Here is an 18,732-nt window from a genome sequence, read left to right on the forward strand (position 1 = left end):
CTATGGTTTGCAGCATGGCACGCTTCCTGGTGGACCTTGGGATAGAGAGTTGGGCAGTAACCCTGCTGAGGAAGGGCTTTCCTTGCTGATGGCATCTGGCAGCTGCGGTCAGCCTGATGATGTGATCAGGTTGTTGAGGGGAGCATCCCTGGCATCAAACAATGCTGTATGTTTCCAGTGCTACTGGTGCTGTATCTGCAGGCATTGGGACTTGCTTGTTTGAATCTGTAATTGCAGAACTGTCTTGAAGGTGGCCAGCAGAGACAGAGAGGGGATTGTCCCTCTCTGCTCTGCCCACATGAGGCCCCAGCTGGAGTCCTGTGTATGTGGCCCCCAGTACAAGAGAGATGTGGTACTGTTGGAGAGGGTTCAGAGGAGCCACAAAAATGATCAGAGGGCTGGAGCACTTCCCCTACAAAGAGAGGCTGAGGGAGCTGGGCTTGTCCAGCCTGGAGAAGAGAAGGCTGCGGGGGGACCTCATTGCAGCCTTCTCATCCCTGAAGGGAGCAGAGAAACAGAAAGGGAATCAGCGTGTTCAAAGGGCAGCCGCTGTCAGGACGAGGGGAATGGTGTGAAGCTGAAGGAGGGAAGGGTTAGATGAGATCTTAGGGGGAAGTTCTTTCCAGAGAGAGTGTTGAGGGGCTGGAAGGGGCTGCCCAGATTGAGGGTGGGTGTCCCATCTCTGGGGGTGTTCAAGGCCAGGTTGGATGGGGCCCTGGGCAACCGGTTAAGTCCTGTTAAGTTCTACTAATCACTAATTACAGTCCTCTTTCTACTAATGAACTTTCATAACAAACATCTGGAATTCTTCCTGCAGAATAGATCTGCCACTTCTCCGTGCTCAGGGGGAAGTATTGCCTGATACCTGACACTATCAGACGCTTCTCACGGGCTGAGATCAAAATAATTACCAGCTTTGTGGAACAGGAGAACAATGACTTCTTGTTTTCCAAATGAAACGTTTCCAACTGCCTTTCACCTGGTTCCTGCTGCTGCCATTTCAGCCCTGAGAGACTTGAAATCAGCCTCGCTGGGTTCTCTTTGCTGGGAAAAGGCTCTGCAACCTTGAAGAGCCCTGATAGCTGCCAGGCTACTAAGCCCCAGCTTCACATTGGGTAGAAACAGCGAGGAAACGCGTTTCAACACTGTGCCAGCTGCTCTTGGGTAAACTCTTATTGTTCCTGCAGTATTTACCGAGGGCGAGCTGGTGGGGAGCTAGCACAGAGCCGCTCGCGTGCAGGGACTGCATTCCTCTTCGGTGCCATTAGCAGGGTTTCTCAAGCAGTTACGCTGCCAGCTGAAATAAATGTCTTTTTCACTTGGGTTGCTTGCTCACTCGCTCAGGTTTTGAATGCCTTTTCCTTGGCATGCTGTGTAAAGTTGAGGGTGAAAAAGGGAGGGTCCGTTCCCTTTAGCACAAGTGATTTCAGTGGAAAAAATGTTTGCACGTGTTGTGCCTTTAGCTGAGCTGGAGTTTTTTGCAGGGAGCTGTAGGAGACCTTGTCAGGCAACTGGAGCTTGTAATCCAGTCCTCATGGAGAGGAGAGGGGAAGGAAGAAGCTTTCTTGGGATGTGCAGGCTGTGACCTGGCCTTTCTTCTAGAGCAGAAAGTTGTATCTGTAGCAAGAGTACACGGCCAGCCCCCTCTTCATTCCCAGGATTCTTCTGAAGCGTTTCCTCCCCGGAATCACCCGAAGTGCAGGGGTTTCACTCTGTACGAAAGGAACGTGGTGCTAGTAGAAGAGAACCAACCCACAACAAAGTAGCAGGGTATTCTGGACAATTCATTTGACATGATTTAATTGAAGAACACTCACTGTTTTTCTCCCTCTTTGACTCGTGGCATGATTGCTCTTACCTGATGTCTTCACCCTTTTCACCAGGAATGAGAGTTATTCCCAAAGAAAATCACTGTGTGAGCTCAAAGCAAATGTTGTTGTGAAGCTGATGACAACGGTTTTATTAGTGATAAAACCATAGCAGCAGGACGCTGCCCATCCAGGGTGGCTGGAGTTCTTGGACTGGCAAGTTGCAGGTCAACACATAGGCTGGGGTCTTCCTGTGGAAGAACAAGGGGGGCTCCTGGCCTTTATCTGCAAAATATGGGGAGTATCTCCCAGGTTTGTTTGCCATGGGCCTGAAAAAGGTACTTGTGCATGTCTGGCATGGTGGCTTGTGTGCGTGATCTTCTACAAAGCATACTTTGCCTTCAGGGGCCCTCGTCTTGAGAACTGACCTTGTAGGAGGAGAAATGGGAAACCTAGGAGGGACTGATCTGTACAAGCGACGTCTGCTTCTTGCCTCACATTGAGATTCATATGAAAAACACTTCTCAATAAACAGAAATGGCATTAGTCATCTCTTGGGGTTGGCAGCCAAGGTAAGCCTAAGCTGCTTTACAGCGTTGGGTGTTGATCCTTTGGCCATGATCTCCTGCAACTTGGATGTTTCCAGTGTTTCCCTGCCTCTCTTGCACCGGCCAGGTGATGGATGTGCTGTGCCTAAAACAGGCTGGTCCTGGCATAACTGGCAGGTGCCCCACAAGCAAGGACTGTGGTTTGAGACTTAGACCTGCTTCGTTGCAGTTGGGTTTGGTGTGTGTGCTTTGAGAGGGTCTGCTTTAGCTTGTGAAGAGAGCTGATCTGCAGCAGGCACAAAGCCTCATGTTAAAAATTTAACAGAATGGAGTTAATTAACTTTACAAGTTGTGGTTAAATCTGTATGACTTCTACAGGTGGAGAAAACCTGCTTCTCAGTCAGTTGAAACTCTTGTAGGAGCTTTCTTTTTGGCCAGCAAAGAGACCAATGATGGTCATGACCTCTGCTTAGAGCACTGTTTTGGGAGGTGGTGGGAGTGTGGAAGGTGATGGTACAGACTAACCACCCAAGGCTTTGTTCCAGACAAACCTCACATTGTTTCTGTAAGCTTCCTACATGCCCCAGGATGTCCGGATCTCACACAATCTGCTCACTGTGGTGAAGAGTCACTGTGCAGTGGTACACCTCCTGGGAGCATGGGAGCGCTGGAGGAAGGTGGCTGAAGTGTGCTGTGATCCTTTCTCCCCCGATGGCTTTTCTCAGGGGGGTGAACCCCCATGGCAGTTGGTTCACATGTGTGGTTTATGGTCAAGTCACTGGGGAAGAATCCCTGAGGGAGGACGTTTTGCTGATCGCCACAGACCACACGAATGTAGGGCAGGGAGGTGGCCTTACATTTATCCTTGTAGGAGAATATGGTTACCTTGTAAATCATTGCACTTTGATCTGAAAAGTGCCTTGGTGACTTCAGTCGTGGTCTGGGAAACTGCTTGCTTTGTCTTTCCCAGGTAACAGGTAGAAGAGGGTGTACTTGGTAGCTCACTGCTTGAGGGAAGGCTTCACGAGTAGTTGAAAGATTTTGGTGTATTGTCTATTTGGGGATGAAGCAGAGGTACAAACCCGGTTCTAGAGTGTGATTCTTGCCTCTCTGGTTAATACTGATTCTCCTATACACTTATTTGAAAGAAGTATTATCAAGTGGCATGGTTAACTTGAACCTGGTCTTAGATACCTGCAAGTTGTTTGTGGCCGTGATGTATTGTGTTGTCTCCTGGAGTAAGGATGCTTCTGCAGTTCTCTTCTCCAGACATCTTTGGTTATGTCTGGAGAAGAGAACTGCAGCTTGAGATGTGTGTTTGGTTGCGCACAAGTCCGTAAGTATGTTTAGTTATCTGCTCAGCCTGCACTTGACTTTGGCCTTCTGTTCCTTGACCTTGTCTTTGCCAGAAGATGTGCTACTTAGGACCAGAGGAGATACTTCTGGTGCTGCAGGACACTGCTCATCCTGCTGGATGGGGCTAGAGGAGATGTTTCTCTTAAAGGGAGAACCAAGGTGCAGTTCTTGCCATGCTTTCTGGCTTAAGTTGTTTGAGCCTTTCTGATGTCTGTCTCGTCTCATCCACAGGAAAGGCCTTTGACATCACATACGTGCGCCTGAAGTTCCACACCAGCCGGCCGGAGAGCTTTGCAATCTACAAGCGCACCAGGGAAGATGGCCCGTGGGTGCCCTACCAGTATTACAGCGGCTCCTGTGAGAGCACCTATCACAAAGTCAATCGGGGCTTTATTCGGACTGGGGAGGATGAGCAGCAGGCGCTCTGCACGGATGAGTTCAGTGACATCTCCCCTCTCACCGGGGGCAACGTGGCGTTCTCGACGCTGGAGGGACGTCCCAGTGCCTATAACTTTGACAACAGCCCAGTGCTACAGGTATGTGAGCAGGACAAAGCCGGTTGGGTGGTCTGAGCCTGAGTCATCGCAGGTGGTGGCTTTCTGCTGACCGACCGACTGACCGGGGGCTGTGCTACAGCCCTTACTCGTCCTTGAAAGGCCCTTAAGCTGGTAGGTTGGGATTGGACAAACCACAGAGGCGCTTTTGAAGGGCCAGTTGACCTCTTGGCTCTGATGTTAGTAAAATCGGTGGTATGGAGGATGATTTGTCATTAGGCATTGTGGAAGAAGTTGTTAGAGCATGGGTGCAAATCTCTGCCTGCTTAGAAGGCAGTTCTGGGTGTTTTGCTGCTGTTTGAGACAGAAGGGTGGGGACAAGGTAAAATCTCAGTCACATGAATATTTGAGGCATCTGCATTTATATTTTGAGCACAAAAAATGAAGAAATGTGACATTCTTCTAAATAAATGAAGGGCTTTTGGAAATCCTAACCTGGTTTTATGTGTGTTGGGGTGAGGAGCTTGATTTTTATCCACAGCGTTTAGTTTCTCTTCCAGGTGGCTTTGGCAGGGTGTTTGGTTGGGTTTTCTTGTTTCCATTCACACCACCAGTGGGGCAGTGGTCAGGAGTGTACCAGGAGCAGCAGTTTGTCCAGTTAACTTGCCATTTTCTGTACACTGCTTGATGATTTCTCCAGCTTGAATTGCCACAAGGAGCCAAAGCTGTGGGGTTTGCCCCATCAGGGCACGTCTCCTTCCTGATGGCCGCTTCTTCCCCTTCTGCAGGAGCAGACTGAGGTGTGATCCCCAGCCAGCGGGGCAGGAAGGCAGAATCTGGTGGGGCTTGCTACTGAGAATGAAAGTAGAGATTAATGGGGAAAGGGAGAAGAACTCCTGAAAGGGAGAAGAACCGGGGGCCTGATCATTAAAGCAGAGAGATTTCAAGTTAGTGCCATGGTGTATAATTGTCTGATAAACTTCTCTACTTAAGGAACAGGGAGATATGACCACCAGCTTTGTCCAGCCCTCTGGCACTGCTCTTTGGAACTGATGTAAACATGCAGTTTGTGCTCAGCGTTTCCATGTGTTTATGCTGGTGTTTGTAGTTCAGCAAATCTCCTTATTGTCCTGGCTGAGCAGTGACACAGCTGCGGCCCAGTTGTACCTACAGAGATGTTGTTGTCCTGTTCTTTTTTTACGATGTTAAGGAAAATGGCATTGCAAAAGCTGTAATAAACCCAAGTAGGTAGTAACAACAGTCGCTGGGTGAAGGTTACGTGGATTTTGGGGCAGGCTCCATTTGCTGGCTCTTGCAGGAGGAGGGTAGGGTACTGCGGTGAAGATGCTGCATAAATATTATGAGAAGCTCTTGTGTTGTAAGTCAGATGTCCCTGTCTGCTTTTCTTCCTCTGCTTTCCCCAGCCTCACTTGTCTGTCTGTCTGTCTCTCTTCATCTGGAGGTATCTGTCTGCAAACCAGCATGCCCTACAGCTTTTCCTATTGCACTGTATAGCTTTGCACGAAAATTGAAGTCAAATAGACAAGTATGATTAGGAAGCTTGCATAACTGCCTCCACAGCAGTTTTTGCTGGAGACGTTTCCTATGGCTTCCCAGCTGAAACCAGTCAAGATGTGAAGAGATGATGGAAAGAACATGCAGAGATAGAAGCTGGGTCTGGATAACACATCTGAACCAAGAGGATGCGGTGTAAGGCCTCTCTGGCAGGGATGTGTGAGCTTCTGGGGTGCAGAGGGAAAAATGGTGGGTAAGGAACTTGTTGATGAATGAGTCTTTGTAAACACAACTGCTAATGACACAGTGTTGGTATGCTCTCGAGGGGGGTGAGTGGTGTTTAATCCAGTGGGATTTCTGTCTGCTCTAGGAATGGGTGACTGCTACAGATATCAGAGTGACTCTCAATCGTCTGAACACATTTGGAGATGAAGTTTTCAATGACCCAAAAGTTCTCAAGTCCTACTACTATGCGATTTCAGATTTTGCAGTGGGTGGTAGGTGAGTAGACGGTAACCCTCTGTACTTACAGCTTTGGGTCAGGATTGCCACAGTGCTTTAAAGATTGTGATTATACTCACACGGTGCCGTTAGCCTCCTGTCTTTATGGACTGTCCTAAACCAAAAACGGATTAGAAGGAATCTTGTAGGGGCTTGAGAATACTGTCTGTAACCTCCCGTGGCGGTAACTTCAGGGCAGAGAGAGATGGGGTTCCCCCCCCCCACCTTCTTTCTTCCGTTAGATCAAATGTTAAGTGACTTGGGAGGACAGAGGGTGAAAAGAGTGACAAAAATGTAAACCAAAAGGAAAAAACCCTCAACTTTTTCCTATACTTGCTTTGTGTGGGTTTGATTTTTAGCACGTTATTGATTGTCATTAATTGCCTATATCTGTAGCCTAGAATATTGGTAAGCAGAAATTCCCAAGGTGTCTGCTTCACGTATAGTTTGGGAGCTATCTCCTGTGAAGACCTGAGGCATCGTGCAGTACTGTGGTTGTCCAGTCCTTTTGCCAGTCCCTGAAGGGGCCTACAAGAAAGCCGGGGAGGGACTTTTTAGAAGTGCAGGTAGTGATAGAATGAGGGGGATCAGTTTTAAATTGGAAGGGGATAGATTTAGGTTGAATATTAGGAAGAAATTCTTCTCTGTGAGGGTGGATGGGGTCTTGAACAGCCTGGGCTAGGGAGAGGTGTCCCTGCCCGTGGCAGTGGGTTGGGACTTTGATGGTCTTTGAGGTCCCTTCCAGTCCTGTGATTCTATGGAGCTATGGAGAATGCACTCACATAAAGCCAACAGAATCTACTGTATCCTGCTCTGTTTTACTCACAGACTGTGAAGGAGTTGGTTAGTATTCTCATGTTTCTAAACGCTGATCTTGAGTGCGCTGCACCTGTTTCACACAATGGTTTGGGTGGGAAGGGACCTTCAAAGATCATCCAGTCGCATCCCCCCACTGTGGGGCAGGGTCACCCTTCACTAGCCTAGGGTACCCAGAGCCCCATCCAACCTGGTGTCGAATGTTTCCAATGATAGAGCATCTACAACTTCTCTGGCCAACCTGTTCCAATGCCTCACTCTTGGAAAAACATTTCTTCCTTATGTCCAGGGTGAACCTAACCTCTTACAGTTTGAAATCGTTGCTCGTTGTCCTACCACTACTGATCCTGGTAAAAAGAGTCTCCCTGTGGTTCTAGTAAACCCCTTTTAGATATTTAACGGCCTCAATAAGGTCTTCTCCTGGCTGAAAAGCAGCAGTTGTGGTGTCAGTTTTGTTGTGACCATCTACCTTCGAATTTGTCTTATCTCAGATTTTCAGACCTGGCCCTTGGTTTTGGGATTGCTTTGTGAGTGACCTGGGTCCCGGGAGTCTAAATTACACGTTCCCTGTCTCTCCTTACCCAGATGCAAATGTAATGGGCATGCAAGCGAGTGCATGAAGAACGAGCTTGGGAAGCTGGTCTGCAACTGCAAGCACAACACTTTCGGGGTCGACTGTGAGAAGTGTCTTCCTTTCTTCAATGACCGACCGTGGAGGAGAGCGACAGCAGAGAGCGCCAATGAGTGCTTGCGTATGTGGGGGGAACCTCTCAGAGGCTGGGTCCCCTGCCTCTCTTGGCAGCCAGAAGCTGTGACTCTGCGTGGTTTTACATTGTCTCAGCTGCAGTCAGCATTAAGCACGGTCACGGTGTTTTTCTGCAGAGATTTTGTGGGCCTGTTGGTTACTCCTCTCCTATACTGTAGGGCCTTTCTGGTACATCCCTAGAAAGGGCCATCTCCTTTCTGGAGAAGAATGGGAGTAACCTCTAGGAAAGAGATGTCCTGCAAAAATGTACAGGCTTGTATCTTATGGAAACTGTAGGAAAAAAAAAACCCCTATTTAGTGTACTAGAGTATAATTGACCTTAAAAACTCCTCACTTAGCTTCTGCTGTCTTCTGTTTGGGTTACTGGTTTTGTAGTTACTTGTTGACTACTTCATCCAATTTCAAGGCTGTTGCAAGAGATCCGGCCCACAAATGCTCATCTCCGTGACTGAATGCCAATTTATTTCACTTGGTTTCATGTCACAGACCACAGCTCCTGGTAGTTTACTTTATGGGGAAGCTTTTTCAGACAGAAAAGCTTTCTTCCTGTCTGACCTCCGGGCGTGGTGATTGATCCCAGCTGCCTGGTCAAGATCTGTGGCTCGTGCCAGTGAAACCTGGGTCCCCTGCTCCCAAGATGCAGAGGGGATTTGTAATCCAGGGGGGAAACTCTCCTTGCAGCCTGCCCAGTGTTGTTGTCTAATGGTACCCTTGTCTCTGCAGCTTGCGACTGCAACGGGAGGTCGCAGGAGTGCTACTTTGACCCCGAGCTGTACCGCTCCACTGGCCATGGGGGCCACTGCAGGGGCTGCTCTGATAACACTGATGGTGCCCACTGTGAAAGGTGCAGGGACAGCTTCTATCGCCTGGGGAGCGAGGAGGGGTGTCTGCCCTGCAGCTGCAACCCCGTCGGTAAGTACCAGCAGCGGATGCTTCTGCTTCCAAACCTCCATGCACAAAGCAAACTCTTCTCTCAGTTATGCAAGCTGCTTGCAAACTACTGGGTAGAAAGCAAGGGGTTGGTTTGGTTTTTTATTTGCTTTCTTGTTTGTTTGTTTTTTTTCCCCATGCAGGAAATGTGTTTTGCATCGTGCTTTGGTTGAAATCCTTTGCATCTAATTGTGGTTGGGGTGGCAGGACTAGCTGCTTCACCCCTACAGCGTCTACTCCTTCAAATATGTTTTGAAAGAGTTTTTTGGCTTTGTCGAAATAGTTTGAGTTTGGTCCTTCCCCCTCGTGTTGTCATTCCCCCTCCACCCCCCTTGTGTATGTGTTACCCTGGACACTCCTAGTACTGAAGAGTTCATTTAAATACTTAATAAACAAGATGATGTGAGCAGATATTTCTGGAAGTTGTTCATACTGAAGAATTGGAGCGAACTTCAGCTGCATCCAAGCACTATAAATACAAGCCAGTGTAACCTTAAACACAGAACGGGTTGGGGTGAAAAAGAACAAGGTCATTTCAAAATATGTAGTTAAACTCCTTTAAAGGGAGGGGAAAAAAAGAAAACCAAAACCAAAGGAAAAACTTCTGGCAGGAGAACAAATCTTTTCTCATCAAGGGAACTACTTGACCCATACGAAGTGATCCCAAGACTACACCACAACACAGTAAATAAGGAGGGGGAAGGAGACAAAGTAACAGATAGTAAGATGTGATGTGGGGTTCCAAAATAGAGAAGCTGGGATAAGTAATTGCTTGCAGCATGCCCTAAAAGCAGCCAGCGAGAGGGCTGCCAGGGTACATCTATCTAATTTGGTCGGAGAGTTGTACAGTTGTGAAATATTTGACCAAGAAAGGCCTCTTTCTTCCTCTGCCTGGCCTCCTAGGTCCTTGTGTCAGACCTTATTTTAAAGGGGGATGAGGGTTGGCATCAGCTGAGATGGTTGAGGAGAAGCAGGGAGGTGACTCCTCAGGTCTTTGAGGACAGATTTCAAAGGGCTTCATAACTGAGCCATCAGCTGGTGTCCTGCGGCATGCTGGCATCCACGGTGTATTTGAAGCCCCTGAATTGGTTTAGATTGCTATTTTTTGTCTGAGTATTGTCTTTTCCTAAACAATGATAGGTTGGGGCTGCAAAAGGGATTTAAGCTTCTGCTGTATATGGTAAAGGTTTTGTGAGTTCTGTCCTGTCCAGCCTAATCATCTTTGCTGTAATCTTCTGGTGGGGGTTGGAGTGGAAAGAAGTGACTATTTCTGTATATGAACATACTTTTTCTCCTGGTGGTTAACTCTTACAGTGCTGCTAACTGCACCAGTGCTCAGTAGAAAGCATTTTGTCCATCACAGATTAAATCTGCTGCTGCTTTTTGTGCAAGTCTGCTTGAACAGAGCAGTATCCAGGAAGATGTCCTGCCAAAAATGAGTCTTACTGAAGAGTGAGTTAGGGCTAAGAGAGGCACATTCTCCGAGCAGGCAGCTTCATCTTAAAATCCAACTTGGGGATCAAGGGAGGAAATTGTACTGCTGAAGAGAAGAGGTCAGGCTGTCCCCTGGCCTGAGGGAGATGGTAATTTAAGGAGAGAACACAAGGGAATAAAACCTTGAAAAGGGTGCATTGCAGGGCAGACCAGGTGTGGAGTTAGTCATGCAAAGGTAACAGTGAGGACAGGACAGGAATAAGGATGAGAATGCGACCTATATATGAAAGGATTAATTGGTAGGAATACTTAAAGCTGAAGGTAGTTTGGAAGGCTAGATAACAACTTACCTCTCTAGACCTGCTAGAGCAGAAATCCCTGTGAATTACAGCTGAGCTCTCAGTGGCTTGAAGCTGTGCTTTCCACTTGCTTTTCCCATATTTCTTGCCCGTTTTGTTAAGCTGTAAATAGAGGCAGGGGATTCTGCTGAGCTCTGTCCCTGCTCTCCCCACAGGCTCCCTCAGCACACAGTGTGACAGCTACGGCCAGTGCAGCTGCAAACCTGGTGTGATGGGTGAGAAGTGTGACCGGTGCCAGCCAGGGTTCCACTCCCTCTCTGAAGCCGGGTGCAGGTAAGAGGGACTGGTGCTCCCTAAAAGAAAAGCTAGGTGCCTTTTTCTAAGCTTCCTCTGTGTGGCTGTTTAATGAACTATCTGCTCTCCTGGCTCTTTCAGGCCCTGTTCTTGTGATCTGGCTGGCAGCACAGGGGAATGCAACATCGAGACAGGACGGTGTATGTGCAAGGACAACGTTGAGGGCTTCCACTGCGAGAGGTGAGTTTCTCTTCCTGTGGCTTTGTTTCAAGAATGAGAAAAATTCAAGCGATGGCCTGAGGTAAGCATCAGGAAAATGAGTTCTCTTTCCTTCACATCTCCAGATGCAAACCAGGATTTTTCCACCTGGATTCCTCTGATCCAAGGGGCTGTACCCCCTGCTTCTGTTTTGGACATTCTTCAGTCTGCACCAGTGCCATCGGCTACAGTATCTACAGCATCACCTCCAGCTTCCAGTTTGGTAAAACTGAGCCTTCCTTTGTGTCTCAAATTAGGCTGTAGACTTAAGTTCCTCCCCATGCAAGACTGCAAGCCTTGGGCAGGCAGATCCAGGATCTCACTTTTGGAAGTGCTGAGTTACCTGCCGAAGTTAACTGGGAGCTTTCTAGTCTGCAGCTCGTCTGTTGAGCTAGGGAGGAATGAACCTACAGCTCTGGCCTCGGGCACCCAGCATTAACGTACGCTGTACAGGTGCAAGCAGAAGCTGTAAATATAAACCTTTCATAGCTTGAGAGTGGTGCTGGCAAAAAAGGGGGGCTTTCTCAATTTTGGAACCAAACCTGGAGTTTCTGATTGAGAGGATTGTAATCGCTTCAGATTTGGGGTTTACCTGGCTCTGAAGAGAACACAGTAGTGTTTCTGATGGGTCTGTAAGCTCAGGAGAAATCTTGTTTTCCTACAGTCAGTTTCCTGTGTGCTCATGTTTTCATGCTGCCTAGGCTGAAAAGCACATCTTTTAATTAAAATTCCACTGGAGAACAGTTCGTACTGAGGCTGAAACATTCAAGCCGTAGGGGATTGCGTGTTTGCCCATCGCTGCTCCAGCTCTTTGTAGAGACCAGAATTTCGAAGGTATAGTTGTTGCAGGGTTCAGGTCAGCACTTGAGTTAAGGAGCTTAAATTGGAAAGATGATGTTTGCTGCCTATGTTCTGCACAGTTTCTGAAGTCTGTTAGGGCTGGTGTACAGGCTGTAGGTCAGTGATGGATGAGCGGTGTGACACAGGAAGTGTGTGTGGAGCTACACCTTCAAAGGCTGTTAACTCTTCACCGTTTGTTTTTTCAGGAGAGGATGAGTGGCGTGCCGAACAGCGCGATGGCTCCGAAGTCTCGCTCCAGTGGAGTGCAGAGACCCAGGATATCTCTGTTATCTCGGACAGCTACTTCCCCATGTATTTTGTGGCACCACGTAGGTCATTGGAGAAGCGAGGCTTTCTGTGCTGCTCGTGCTTTTCCCGTTCTGTCCGCTAACTTGAAGGATTTCTTTCTCTTTTAGGCAAATTCTTAGGCAACCAGGTTTTGAGTTATGGGCAAAACCTGACTTTCTCCTTCCGTGTGGACAGACGGGACACGCGCCTCTCTGCAGAGGACCTGGTGCTGGAAGGGGCTGGGCTGAGAGTCTCCGTGCCGCTCATAGCTCAGGGCAACCCCTACCCCAGCGAGAACGCACTGACCTACACCTTCAGGTGAGAGGACTCTCTGGGCAGGCTGGGACCCAGCCTGGGTGCCCCTGGCCTCTAAGCTCTCAAGAAAATAAACAGCATTAAGTTCAGATCGGAATAACGACCTTATTAGCTTAATTTGAAGCTCACTGTCTAGCAGCATTGCATCAGCATGTGCGAAGTGTGTTGCAGTAGTGTAGCGCTGTTGGAAAGGGTGCTTCAAAAAGGGCACAGCTGTTAGCATCTGAAAGCTCTGCTGATGTGTAATGGCTCTTCTCCCTTAGGCTTCATGAAGCTACAGACTACCCATGGAGGCCTGCTCTGACAGCATTTGATTTCCAGAAGCTTCTCCACAACTTGACATCTATCAAGATCCGCGGGACGTACAGCGAGAGAAGTAAGCTGCCAGGCAACCTATTGGTCTAGTGCTCAGGTTGCTTTGCTGTGGGGCCTGGTCACAGAGAGCTGCAGCAGGTTATTCGGCAAAGCCCATTCCAACTGCTTTTCATGTGGTCTTCCTGTGTGACAGCTCCTCCTGGAGAGGAGTTGGGGGGAAAAGATGCTGCCTGTGAGAGTATGGAAGCTGAGCACCCATCACCTGCTGTTTGTTTGCTTCTAAACATGGGGTTTTTGCCTTCTTGCTTGGCCAGTGTCTTCTAGATTGGTAGAAATGCATCTCAGAGTCCTGAAGGACACGGTAGGAGGGACATGAGGAGTTCATGATGTTTGGCCTCAGTTCTTGCTGCACTGGAAATGGTTACATCCACCCCGGTTCCTGGTCTTGTCTCAGCATGATTAAATAGGAAGTATGAGGTCTCAAAAGCGCTGCCTGTACTGAACTTGAGTCCAAGTCCCCTGTAACGAGGGTTTACAGAAATCAGGCACCAATTAGGAGAAAAAAATATTAGGTGTTCCCATGTGAGGAAGGATTCTTGCAAGAAGATGCAAAGGCTGAATTTGCATTTGGGGAAGATGGGAGAGCTGGAAGCGTTCTCACAGAAGAGGTGACATGTGAAGAGGAGTGTGGGGCTGTGAAATGGAGAGAGGGAAGGTGAGGAGCAAGCTATGCGCCCAAGGGCTGATGTGTGGGAGCTGCAGCTCTGCTCGGTGGTCTGGAGGTTCTGTGGTGGTACAGACACACAGCTGTAAGGTACGGACCAGCAGTGTTGTGTCCAGGCTCCGTTCTGCTCCAGAGAAGGCACTGGGTAGAGAGGGGCAGAGCCTTCAAATGCCAGACATAGGAATGGCCTGAGAGGGAGAGCAGAAGAGTCCACTCCAAGGTATGGTTTGCAGATGGTTTGCTAGAGACAGTGTATTACAGAGATGGTCTGTCCTCCCTAGAAAGGGAGGCATTTTGATTTTGGCATTTGATTTAGCAATGGAAACCATATGCATGCAGAATGTAACTTTTACTGATCATTCTCACTCACGTGCTGTTCTCAGCATCCTCCTCTCTTGCTATTCTCAGCTCTCCAGCCCTGTGTGTGCCTTTTGTGAGCTGTATTGCATCTTTTCTCATCTACCTAAACCTGCCTGGAGGGTTTTGCTTCTTAATTCACCTTACCAACTGCAAGCACCCACCTGTACTGCTCAGATGTGTGTTTGGTGAAGCAGCCATGAGCGCCTTCATGGTCACAAAGCGTTTCTCCCCTCCATGTTTTCCAGGTGCTGGCCACCTGGATGACGTGACCATCACAAGTGCTCGCCCTGGACCCGGTGTGCCTGTGACCTGGGTGGAGAGCTGCTCCTGTCCCGCAGGATATGAGGGGCAGTTTTGTGAGCGTTGCTCATCTGGATACCGGCGAGAGACACCGAGCCTCGGACCCTACAGCCCCTGTGTGCCTTGCACTTGCAATGGGCACAGCGAGACATGTGAGCCTGAGACAGGTAAGAAGGGCTGATAAAATGGAGCAGCAGGAGGGTTGGTGGTTCCGTCTGGACCATGAAGCAAAACCCATGTCCCCCCTCTGTTCCAGGCGTCTGCAGTTGCAGGGATAACACGGCGGGGGCTCACTGCGAGAAGTGCGGCGATGGGTATTACGGAGATGCCACAGCTGGCACAGCCTCAGACTGCCAGCCCTGCCCGTGTCCTGGCAGCTCGAGCTGTGCCATTGTGCCCCGCACCAAGGAGGTGGTGTGCACCAGCTGCCAGGCTGGCACTACAGGTGTGTCCCTACACAGAAAAAAATCTTTTTCTTTCTACATCCCGTGTGCCTGTGGAAGTGTCTCCTGCCACTTCCAGGGTTCTGACCTGCAGTGAGCAGCGCTGAAAGCTGCTGTGTCTTCTGGTACAAATCTTTCCCTTTCTCAGCTCTATTTTCTGTCCTGTGTGAGGCTTGAGGCTACCCATGTTCATAGAATCACAGACTGGTCTGGGTTGGAAGGGACCTCAAGGATCACAGAGTTCCAACCCCCTGCCACAGGCAGGGACACCAACCTCCAGGCCTGGAGCTACACAAGGTTGTCCAGGGCCCCAGCCGACCTGGCCTTGAACACACCCAGGGATGGGGCAACCTGGGCAGCCCCTTCCAGCCCCTCACCACTCTCTCTGGAAAGAACTTCCCCCTAGTATCTCCTCTAACCCTTCTCGCCTTCAGCTTCACTCCATCCCCCTTGTCCTGTCAGTCTCTGCCCTTTGAACAAGTTGATTCCCCTTCTGTTTCTCTGCTCCCTTCAGGGACAGGAAGGCTGCAATGAGGTCCCCCCACAGCCTTCTCTTCTCCAGACTGGACAAGCCCAGCTCCCTCAGCCTCTCTTTGTAGGGGAGGTGCTCCAGCCCTCTGATCATCTTTGTGGCTCCTCTGAACCCTCTCCATCAGTCCCACATCTTTCTTGTATTGGGTCCCCAGCTCTGGACACAGGACTCCAGCTGGGGCCTCACGAGGGCAGAGCAGAGGGGGACAATCCCCTCCCTGTCCCTGCTGACCACCCCTTTTCTGATCAAGCCCAGGATCCCATCGGCCTTACGAGCTGCAAGAGCACACTGCTGGCTCATGTTAAGTTTCTCATCCACCAGAACCCCCAGGTCCTTCTCAGCAGGGCTGCTCTTCAGGAGCTCTTCTCCCAGTCTGTATATGTGTCTGGGATTCCTCCAGCCCAAGTGCAACACCTGACACTTTGCAGTGGTGAACCTCATTAGGTTCACACAGGCCCACCTTTCCAGCTTGTCAAGATCCCTCTGGATGGCTTCCTTTCCTTCTTTGTACCTGTCTCTTGACAACAGAAGGGAAATAGAGACTTAATCTGTGCAAAGCCTGAATGCTCCACAGGGGAGCCGTGCTAGCTTCTGATAGAGCTCTGCTAATTGCACAGCATTGGACAGAAAATGGGATGGATCTGAGCGAGTCAGGGTCAGGCTGAAATAAATATAGAAGCTGCAGTTTGCTGACTGGAGAGGAGCTGCAGGATGCTTGTGGGCAAGGGCTAGTGCCGTCCCTGGGCAAAGCAGGAAGGCTACAGTTGCTCTCAAACACTGCCTCAAAAAAAATACAAGACTAAATTTGTGGTCAGCTGGTTTGTAGGGAATTACGTGAACAGGTATAGATCTTCTTTCCTTGGCAATAAACCACGAAGCCCAAGTGTGTACCCGAATTGCTCAACAGAGCCTTTTGTTCTCCCTGCAACCAGCAAGAAAGGCTTAGAGTGGTTAGCAGCTGATTTTACCCTCGGCGTGGCAGAGTCCCAAGTACAGAATACCTGTAAGGGCTTGAATCGATAGGAAAGCCCCTGACCAAACCCAGAGGCAGCTTGTGGGGGTTCGCATGGGGGCTGTTACATCAAGAACTGAAGCGGGATCCAGGTTCCCTGCAACACGGGTGTCATTACGAGCTCATCTTTACTTGTAGCTATGTGATTGCATGAGAATTCCTCCTGTTTCCTGCTGTCATCTTGGGATGTGAGGGAAAAGATGGCTTGTGTGAAACAGAGCTTGTACCTAGCTGGGGAGGCCAGACCTGCAGTACAGTGCAGGGCACTGCTGAGTTGGATGCTTCAGTGGATGCCCATGGAGGGTTGGCAGATCTCCTTGGCAGTGGGGCTTCCTGGAGCAGTGATGCCCCACTGAGGCCTACCAGCTTCATTTCTTAAATTAACACAAGATTACAACAGGTAGGCTTGGCTTAAAGGGATAGGAGGAGAAAGAGGAGTTGAAATAATTTACACTGCAAAGTTCCAGTGAGAAATGGCTTAAGGTTAGAGCTGGGGAGGTATTTGTTGGGGGTGCTGTGTACTGTTCTGGCCCCGGCGGAAGGGGAGGAAGCTGGAGAGTTTTTACTTTTCAGAAGGGGCTACAAAGGGGGTCTGGGCGAGGTGACAGCAAGGGACTTGCTGCTGCAGCATGCATGTTTCTGTCACGTCCCAGGCAAGAGGTGTGAGCTGTGTGACGATGCCTATTTCGGAGACCCGCTGGGCGAGAACGGTGCCGTGAGGCCTTGCCGCCTCTGCCAGTGCAACGACAACATCGATCCCAACGCTGTGGGGAACTGCGACCGCCTGACGGGCGAGTGCCTCAAGTGCATCTACAACACCGCCGGCTTCTACTGCGACCGCTGCAAAGACGGCTTCTTCGGGAACCCCCTGGCCCCTGATCCCGCCGACAAGTGCAAAGGTGAGACCTGGGACGCTCAGATGATAAGGAAATCGGTGGCAGAGCAGCTTGATGGGAAGGGGGTTGATGCAAAATCCGAGGTTGGAAAGCAAGAGCAGAGAGCAGGAACCCAGAGCACAGGGCTGAGCGGGGAGAGGGTGGATGGAAGGATGCACTGAGGTGGAGAGCCAGTTTCTCCTGCATTTGAAAATGGTTTTGTCCCCAAGAGCTGCTGTTTCCTGATCGATTGTTAGAACATGTCAGGCTGTTGTTCATGCCTGTCAGCAGCGATGTGTGGCTTTATCCTGCTTTGGTGATTCTAGATTGCTAAAATGCTTGTGTTTGTGTGCGCGTAGTGCCATCAAAGCAGAAGCATTGTGCGATGCAGAGGCTGGGCCACTGCATTTTGGATCCAGGCCTGCTTAGGGCCTGGCTAGCACCCCAAGGGACTGCTACCTTTCTGAGTATTTCTTCATACCTCTCATTTTTTTGGCAGCTTGTCACTGCAATCCCTATGGCACTGTGAATCAGCAGACGAGCTGCAATCAAGTGACCGGGCAGTGCGAGTGCCTGTCTCATGTCACCGGGAGGGACTGCAGTGCCTGTGAGCCCGGCTTCTTCAACCTCCAGAGTGGACGTGGCTGTGAGAGGTGACGTTTGCCTTGGCTCTGGGTGAAGAGCCTGCTTTTGGGGGGCTATCTATGCTTGTCTCGTGCAGGAATGTGATGCTGGCCACACGTAACCACTGCGTTTCAGTGCTGCTGTGGGTGGGAAAGAGCAGCAGTCAGGGAGCAGCTATGGAGGCTGTACAAAAAGCCTGACTTAAAGCTTTATAAATAGCTTTAAATCAGGGTTTTAAATAGAAAAGTGCCATGTGATTGTGTGTAGCAAGGGCTCCTTTTTTAGTGCAGGCACCAAGTGACCTTGCACTGTTAGAAGGCTTGGTGCCTTGCCTTCTGCATCTGCACGGCAGGAAGAGTGACTTTTGACAAAGATAAACACTGAGCCATGCTTGTCAGGGCTCCTTCTGAGAGCGGCTTCCCCTGTACCCCCCTCTAGTGTCCCTGCCTGACGTGTGGCTCTCTCCCCCAGGTGCAACTGCCATGCGCTGGGCTCCACTGATGGCCAGTGCGACATCCGAACCGGGCAGTGCGAGTGCCAGCCCGGCGTCGCCGGCCAGCGTTGCGACAGATGCGAGGTCAACCACTTCGGCTTTGGGTCTGAAGGCTGCAAACGTGAGTGTGGGTGGCTGGAGCAAGGTTGATATCCACTTCATTTTGGTGTAAAGGCATTCGCTGAGTCTTGGGGTGCAACCGTCCTGTTCTCTAACGCTAAATCTCTGCGTGGCTCCTCTGCAAATTACCTGAGTGTACAGTTTCTGTCCTGAGGAGCAACAGATCTAGTCAATGTGATTGAAAAATGGGATGATCCCAGTGTTCCTCCTCCATATCCCCTCCTGTAAAGAGCTGAAAAGTGAACTGCAGTTGGTTACAAGGAAATGGAGTAGAAAATGGTAACACTTTGTGGGAGAGGCAATAACAGCGCTGTGAACACTCGCAGGGGGTGTTGCATCCAGATGGACACAGTGCCCTGCTGCGAGTAGAAGCACCCCAGTCTGGGGCAGGGTTTGTGCCCAGTGGTGCTCTCAGAGGTTTTAGGGTATCGAGGGTTCTCTCTCACCCCGTGGGTTTTCTGGCATTTCTACC

General features: G+C 49.8%; 1 protein-coding gene across 1 annotated transcript in view; it reads left to right on the forward strand.

The window, feature by feature from the left end:
* Positions 1-18,732, forward strand: part of LAMC1 (laminin subunit gamma 1) — a gene marked incomplete at its 5' end in the record, with an annotated part of 67,672 nt that overhangs the window by 37,739 nt on the left and 11,201 nt on the right. The window contains 15 exons of the mRNA XM_084266453.1: positions 3,944-4,248; positions 6,092-6,222; positions 7,624-7,790; positions 8,528-8,716; positions 10,683-10,800; positions 10,903-11,001; positions 11,106-11,242; positions 12,066-12,188; positions 12,276-12,465; positions 12,726-12,838; positions 14,107-14,328; positions 14,418-14,606; positions 16,802-17,047; positions 17,523-17,676; positions 18,119-18,261. Coding sequence (XP_084122579.1) covers positions 3,944-4,248; positions 6,092-6,222; positions 7,624-7,790; positions 8,528-8,716; positions 10,683-10,800; positions 10,903-11,001; positions 11,106-11,242; positions 12,066-12,188; positions 12,276-12,465; positions 12,726-12,838; positions 14,107-14,328; positions 14,418-14,606; positions 16,802-17,047; positions 17,523-17,676; positions 18,119-18,261 — 2,526 coding nt within the window. The remainder of the gene's footprint in view (positions 1-3,943; positions 4,249-6,091; positions 6,223-7,623; positions 7,791-8,527; positions 8,717-10,682; positions 10,801-10,902; positions 11,002-11,105; positions 11,243-12,065; positions 12,189-12,275; positions 12,466-12,725; positions 12,839-14,106; positions 14,329-14,417; positions 14,607-16,801; positions 17,048-17,522; positions 17,677-18,118; positions 18,262-18,732) is intronic.

This window comes from Gallinula chloropus (assembly GCF_964237585.1).
Source record: "Gallinula chloropus genome assembly, chromosome: 6".
Taxonomy (NCBI): domain Eukaryota; kingdom Metazoa; phylum Chordata; class Aves; order Gruiformes; family Rallidae; genus Gallinula; species Gallinula chloropus.